The sequence below is a fragment of the Pollicipes pollicipes genome, unplaced genomic scaffold, assembly GCF_011947565.3.
Source record: "Pollicipes pollicipes isolate AB1234 unplaced genomic scaffold, Ppol_2.1 Scaffold_5724;HRSCAF=6776_pilon_pilon_pilon, whole genome shotgun sequence".
NCBI classification, from domain to species: domain Eukaryota; kingdom Metazoa; phylum Arthropoda; class Thecostraca; order Pollicipedomorpha; family Pollicipedidae; genus Pollicipes; species Pollicipes pollicipes.
This window is the reverse complement of record NW_023596746.1, coordinates 10405489-10412951: the sequence shown is the minus strand read 5'-3', so window position 1 is coordinate 10412951 and position 7463 is coordinate 10405489. Positions and strand designations below refer to the sequence as shown.

General features: G+C 50.9%; 1 protein-coding gene across 1 annotated transcript; it reads left to right on the top strand.

Annotated features, from left to right (window-relative positions):
- The first annotated feature begins 4975 nt into the window (after positions 1–4975).
- Positions 4976–7151, top strand: LOC119102650 (noggin-like). The gene is made up of 3 exons (XM_037226110.1): positions 4976–5112; positions 5829–5970; positions 6333–7151. The coding sequence occupies exons 1-3, from the start codon at positions 4976–4978 to the stop codon at positions 6741–6743; spliced, it is 690 nt and encodes a 229-aa protein (XP_037082005.1). The 3' UTR covers positions 6744–7151.
- The last annotated feature ends 312 nt before the right edge of the window (positions 7152–7463 follow it).

Below are 7463 nucleotides of genomic sequence, written 5' to 3'. Positions count from 1 at the left end.
ACATACAGCGTCACACTCTTGCCATGTCAGTTCATTGCATTTCACTCTGCGTTGTACTTTTCCGTATAGTCCTTCTACTGCATAACATATCGATTTCTTTTTTAACGATGCACCTATTTTTGAGGTATTTGATGCCTAAGTGATCTCTTCGATCGATGATAAGCATACACGTGTCAAGTACGTGAGCAATTGCTGTGATCACAAACAACCACTATCGCCTCGTTTTCCAGTCACAAACCCATCAATTCCCATCAATGAATTTAGCCAACCAGTCACAGTATCCCAATGGTCGTGAACATGGTGATGCTTACGGCGTTCATGCGCTGTTGTTTTCCGATATCTGTTTCAGCTCCCGTACATTTCTGTTTTTGTGACTCCTGCCTGGGGTGGAGCAATGCTTGTGGCGGCCATTTGCGTGATTATCACTAATGTGCAAGGGAAAGGTGCACAGACGGTGTAACTTTACGTGGGAATATAAACGTTAACCAAAGTGGTGCCGACAAATTCTCCGCCCACTCAATTTCCCATGTATTTCTAGTATGTCTGTATCTCTACCATTTCTAATGTTCATTATGGTATCGTACAAATATTTAGCCTCCGGTCTCCTTTACAGAACGCCTGTAATGTTTGGATGGGTGGTGTGTTCTGACTCCCGCTGGTGTTTTGTTGCACGCGCCAATTTCTCAGCAGACTTTCAACGAGGCCTACGTATTCCAGGCCCAGGCGCGATGGGTACTAGTTCTCGTGTTAATAAATTAATGATAGACACAATTATTTCGGGTCAGATGCCGCATTTTCCAAAAATTGCACCTTTTCACCATCATTAAGCATTACTTTTTCGGTATCACTTCGGCATTTATAAGCATCATACACACGAAAGCATGCTTCGTGGCCATGTGGAACCTGGACAGGCGTGTTTGTCGTTCAATTACGATTACAACGGTTTGTATTTGTGCGTCTTTTGAGCATGCATTTATGATATATTGCCCGTTATTGTAACAATGTCGGCCCACCGCGCGCGTTCCGCAGCATCGCTGATTACCGCCCGCCGGCCGCGTAAATAGTGAAGTTCGCCGTGCAGTGTTGCATAAAATCCGCCACTGCTCTAAAACCAGAGAAGATAGGAACACGTTTTGATGCCAAAACACCGAGACATGCAGAACTAGGCAGCAGAAACTACTGTACATTGGGCGTTTAGTTATTTTGCAGACTTTCTGTTGAAGTCTGGCGCTGACTTAGAAATTATTCACTGCAGGCGATAGGCTTTGTGATAGAGCCTGCTCTGCATAAAATGATCACAGTGCATGCGAGTCGCACTGACACATTGTTAACGACGGACAAAACTAGGAACGAAAATCCTTCCAAGATTTGAGGTGTTCATTCCAACGGTCCATAGCCGAGCCATCCACCACCAAGGCATGGGCTGGTACAGCTTTCAGAGGTCCACAGCCGAGCCATCCACCACCACGGCGTCGGCTGGTACAGCTTCCACGCCTGTGTCAGCTGGGACCGGGCTTTCCGAAAAGTCTGACCCGAGATCATATATGAGCGTGGATTAGATCAACCCAGAAGATCCTTACGAGATCCGAGCGAGACCTTTACTGCTGATAGGTGAGGAGGGTGGCACATGGTAGCCGCCGCCATAAACAACCGCCTCAACAGTTCACCGAATATTTTACATCTTAACGCATCTAGCCATAGTCACCAAATGAATTCAACGTGGTTGGAAACAATGATGGGAGGAAGCTAGTATGGCTAAGCGAATCAGATGGTACATCATTGCACCCAGATGCGTAGCCAAAGTTATCTAGTATAAACTTCCCGACACAGGCCCGGCTCAGGGTTTTGCGTCTGCCTGCCCTTGCAACAGACCTGACTAGACCATATGCAGAAGGCACAAACGATGAAGTGTAACCCACACTGACTTGGTTAGTTCGCCGCACTTTGAATCGTTTCATGCAAAATTAGATGTACTTTGTAGGTTCGCTGACCTGCGACAGGTCAGAGTCAAGCCGTGGATTCGGAGAAGTCAGTTTCTAGGGAGTCGTGCAAGGCACTCTTTTAGCTGCATTGCTTTTTCACGCTCGACCGGTAGCACTAAAACTGTTCCAGCCCAAGCGTGGCACAATTTCTACCATTTGTGACTTGGTAGTATGGAGTAGCTGTTACATTTGCACAAAACAGTTTATAATACATTTGACATTTTATTCGCATTTTGCGTGGGTGTGCTTGGTCAATGAGTTGTGGAATTGTCGACCAAAATGACCTAAATATTTTGTAGGTCAAGTTCCTCATTTTCGGAAGATGCGCGAAAAATGGATTCTTATAATGTGAATGCATGAAGATCGACAGCTTTGGCCAGTTGACAACAATGGATCTCAGAGGGCGGAAAGCGCACGTGCATTTCAGCCAGGTGCTTAGTTGAGCAAAAAGGTTCGGGATGATCCAATATGCCACCGCAATGCTGCTGCTGCAAAACATTGCAATGCTGCAAAAAGTGATACGGAATCTGTTTCAACACGCGGTCAAATTATGAATGAAATCAATGGAATTTTTGCCACGCGACAAATATGTGTTTTGCTCCACTTTTTATGCTGGGCACAATTAGGAGTATATACCAGACACCTAAATCCGTTTGAAACATGTCTCTATCATTGCATACAAAGCCTTGTTACTGATTACCTGGTAGACTGGCCTTTAGTCTGGACTCCAGGCGGCCGGACTGCTGGGCGGATTGAGCGCCAGCCGACCGCCCGTCGGCCCGAGCTGCCTAAGCAAACTCAGCTGCCTCAGCAGCAGGTGTTGTGGGTCGCAGCCGGAAGTGGTTCTCAGACGGTCAGCAGTCAGCAGTCAGCAGCCGTGGCGCGCTGCGCTCGAGCGACGCCGTGATATCATGCGCCCGTGGCACGCCGGAAACGCAGCGTGCATTCATTGGGCCAATATATGCACCGGCTGCAGCGGCCGTGGTGGAGACTTGCAGAGTGGCACCGGGGCCGGCACATTATGACTTAAACAAATGACAGTCATGAGGCTGGTTACGGGCTATGCATTTTGCCTTGAAATTCGCATTGATAACCGCGAACTATGCATCTTTCCCGTTGGCAACCAATGTGTTTGTCATTGCCTAAGAATCTGAAAGTTCTGAATGGACAAATTTGTGGCAACACAGTTCATGCCAAGCAGGGCTTGTTGTATGAGTGCCACAAGACTCGGCACGGTCCACCCTGCCCTCTGACGTCATCTGACCTCTAGCGCAGCCACTGCCACCGGCCGTGGGTCATGCCTGTCAAGCCCAGATAGTGAGCGCTTAAAGCGACCCACCCAGCCACGGGTGGGTGAATCGGAAGGAAGGCTTTTCTAACTGACCGGGCTACTGGGATACGCGAAAACACTGTCCATAAGTATGATCGATTCGTCACAAGGTGGCATATTTAGCCTGCAGAGGTAATAAACCACAAGAAAGCTAATAGCCTTTTAGCCATAACGTCTGGAGAGCACACATCAAAATGTATTAAAAGAGACGTTCGTTGATAAATAAGGACTGCCATCAGGATTGTATTGTCGGAACTGAAATTACTTACAATCCGTTACACTAATCAATCTCTTTTTTAAACAAACATCAATCACATTGATGAATCAGGGCCAGATTCGGAATCATATCATATCTAATCGGACTTGAAAGTTAAAAAACTGGAGTATCTAATTCAGACACGTATCAAATCAATCTAGCTTTAACACACTGGATAGGAATCAGCCCCCTACTCATCATGACGTCTCCAGCCCACTAACTTTGTTTTAGCCGCGACTTACGGATGGATAGACTTGGAGAACTTTCATCTGTTGCATCACTTTGCAAACCGTCTGTGTTTTGAAGCATGGATAGTGTAGGGGAAGACCTATTGCTCGTGACGCTGCTTGAAGAAGGGGCTCTCGGACAACACTCTGTTAGGGTTCAGGAAGCGTTCGAGGGGCGCACAGATAATGAAAAATTCGCCTCGATATTGACAGACTAGCGGAACGACGTCGACGAGTTGATTCGCCTGCTGTACTGTTCATCATACGGTGCTTTTCCCGGGGTATCGCAAAATCATTACGAGGGAGCAGCATCGGTAACGCACGCTAGGCCTGCCACGGACTGACACCATTCGTCACCACCAGAACCAACAGCAACTGTTGCCAAGACCATAGAAGTAACAAGGAAGAACCCTCAGATCTCTGCAAGTGCAGAGCCTTTGGATTTGATGGCACCTTAGGCCGGCCGCGAATTCGGACATCTTTCTCGTGCTTTGATTGGTCAGGGGATGGGATTTCGTCACAGAATTAAATCCCGGTGTACCAAAGTATGTGCTGCGTCACATTCTAGGATCCTCAGACAGAAAAATATATAATTTGAACATGTACACGCGTGCAACCTAAGAGATCCCCGTTTGGTTGGTAGTGAAGTTGACGCGGCGGGACGAATTTCAGTATCTGCACATGATACTGAGCACAAGCAACGTGGAAAGAACCTGAGATGTAGTTTCCTATTCAGTTGGAGGGGCTCCAGATGCCCCCCCCCCCCCCCCTCCTCCACGAACATGGGCTCTAGGCCCCCAACATTGAGATGAAGTTGGAGTAAACCCTAGGGAAAAACCCTTTTGTTGATGTACCCAGACAATTTTCCCGAAGGTGGCATACTTACTTTTAATGAATAATGAAACAACAAATGACAATTAGCCAGGCAGTATCACCGCACAACTTCCGTGTCAGGTGAACATGTCTCACTGGCGCTGTGTAAAAACGATGTTTACGAGGCCTTTACTGTTTGGAATAATTCATGCATGCGTGAATCTTTGGATGTATGTTTACCGGTAAAATTAAGCTTCCAATTATGCCTTTTTCTGCCAGGACCATTCAAACAGCGCCAAAGTTGCAATGCCTCTGGTCTCGTGATCACGATTCCGCTGCTTACAGACGGGATGTACTGCCCTTTCAGATGGCCCCCTTTGAGTGGCGAGTCGTGGTCATCCTGCTGGTGAAAACAGCCCTGGCCCGCTGCGAGCATCAGTACAGGCCAAAGCCCGACCACAAGTCAGTCTCCGTCGTAGACCTTGTCGAGAGCAAAAACACGCGGTGGGTAACACGTGACTGCTCAACTACTTCTTCGTCAGTTTGTTGTTGCGTCGGAATGGGTCAGGGATTAAATTGCTTGTTAGAAAATAGTACTGAAATATATAGATATAGGTAGTAAAATAAATTATGTTAATAATATAGCTTACTTATCCAATAGTGGTTATTACTGATCAACATATCACAGATTCACCTGTAACTTGGATTTGGTTTGATCAGACGATTAAAATACAACAGATTTTTGGTTGAATTTAACAACGAATTCTTTTCTTCGTACATTGCTATGCATGATGGGACGCATTTTTGTTGGGCATTGCCAGCAGTAGACCATGACATCAGCCAAACATTGCAGAGGCAGTTGGATCCTGGCTTCCCAGTTGTTCCGTAAATAAAAAGTTGAAAGCACCATCTGGAGCATGCAATGCGCTGGTATCTGTCAGGAGAATTGATACCGATGCCTTTTCTGGATATTGCGTGCTTCTTCTGCATTCTGACGAGTTCACAAACGTAGGACTTTATTGGCGCGGAGAAACACGACATTCTCATGTACAGGAAAGGTAGCGAGCGTGAACTCTCCCAAATATCATGATGCTCGCTTTACAAATGACAACAATGCAGTTTAGCGTTCGGTGTAGCGGAAAGCGCTGTACTGGCCGGCTTTCTGTGCCATCCTGCTCGGCTGGAGGTCGTTTCTGCAGCGCCTTGTCCGTACACGGCAGGTACGACCCGTCGCCAGCCGACCTGGACATCGGGAGACTGATGATGAAGCTCGGACGCTTCCTGGACACGCAGTACATGGGCATCGAGCAGCCGCCTGCCGCCGGCGACGTCAACCACACCACCTGGAAGCTGCCATTCAAGGTGCCGCCTCGCCGGCTCCCCTCTATGCTACACAGTAATCGGAGGGCCTAGGAAGGGTACTTGGCGCGGGTGTAGTCAGAAATGGCCGTGGGACATTTTAGTTGGGCTGCTTATGTGTTCGTAAGGCAACAACCTGGAACAGATGTGAGAAGTGTGTGCAGCATGTGATGTATGAAATGTGATAGGATGTGCCGACCTGTAAGGCGCTGCCCGGGCGCCAGGGGTTAACTGTGGCACGCGCCTCAACCTTGAACGGCTGTACCACGCTGTGACCGCCGCCCCACCCCAGCGCGTGAGACCGACGCCACGCGGTGACCCGCTGACCGGCGCCACGCGGTGACCTGCTGACCGGCCCGCCGCAGGTGAAGCCGAACGGCCGGCTGAAGCTGACCTCCCGGCTGCCGGCCAGCCTGCGCCGTCTCCGCCTCGACAGGCTGTCGCTTCCCAACGGCACCACGCGGCGGGTCCGGCTGTCGCGGCGCGTGCAGCGCAAGATGCTCAAGTACCTGCACGTGTACACGCACTGTGCTGTGCGCCACCGGTGGAAGGACCTGGGCGTGCGCTTCTGGCCGCGCTGGGTGCGCACGGGCCTGTGCGACACGGCCCGCTCCTGCTCCGTGCCGGCCGGCATGACGTGTCAGCCGGCGCGCAGTCGCCACCTGACCCTGCTGCGCTGGCACTGCCAAGACTGGCGGCGCGGCCGGCACTGCAAGTGGCTGCACGTGCGGTACCCGGTGGTGACGCGCTGCGCCTGCGCCTGCCAGCGGCCGTAAGGCTGCGCAGCAGGCGGCGCCGGCCGGCCGCGCGCCATTCTCAGTACCTGACCATAACGGCGCCCGCCGCCCGGGCCTCGTCGTCGAACACGAGACGCGTGCCGCAGTAGACATTCCTGTGGCGCGCGCCAACGCTCGGCGCACGCTCGCCACGGATGGCGGTGGAGTGGCTCGTGGGGGCTGACGTGACATCGTGACCTCATCGCCGCGCAGTAGGGTGTGGTCGTCAGTTTGACTCGCCCCCTAGTGGGATGTGGCCGTTCGCCTGACTCGTTCCCCACTCGGGTGTGACCATCAGCTTAACTCGCTCCCAGTCGGATGTGACCGTCAACTTAACTCGCCCTCCGGTGGTATGTGACCGTCAGTTTAGCTCATCCCCACCGCGGTGTGACCGTCAGCTTGATTCATTCCCAGGGGGGGGGGGGGGGGGTAACCCTCAGTTTTACTCGTCCTCGACGTGGTGCGACCGACAGCTTGACTTATCCCCCACCAGGGTGTGAGTGTCAGCTTGGTTCGTCTCCAGTAGGGGGTAACCCTCAGTTTTATTCGTCCCCGGCGTGGTGCGACCGTCAGCTCCCCAGTGGGGTGAAATCCTCGGTTTAATTCGTCCCCGGTGTGGTGTGACCGTCAGCTTGACTCGTCCCCAGTGTCACCTGTCATCTGTTGACGCCGAGTGCGCTACCCACATCGATGTTATTTATTCCTCGTCGTGCCCGTTGG

Excerpts from the sequence above, each read along its gene's own strand:
- LOC119102650 (XM_037226110.1), top strand. The coding sequence starts at position 4,976 with ATGGCCCCCTTTGAGTGGCGAGTCGTGGTCATCCTGCTGGTGAAAACA. Across the intron at positions 5,113-5,828 it reads GTCGAGAGCAAAAACACGCG|GTACGACCCGTCGCCAGCCG; the intron begins GTGGGTAACACG and ends CGTACACGGCAG. Across the intron at positions 5,971-6,332 it reads CCTGGAAGCTGCCATTCAAG|GTGAAGCCGAACGGCCGGCT; the intron begins GTGCCGCCTCGC and ends GGCCCGCCGCAG.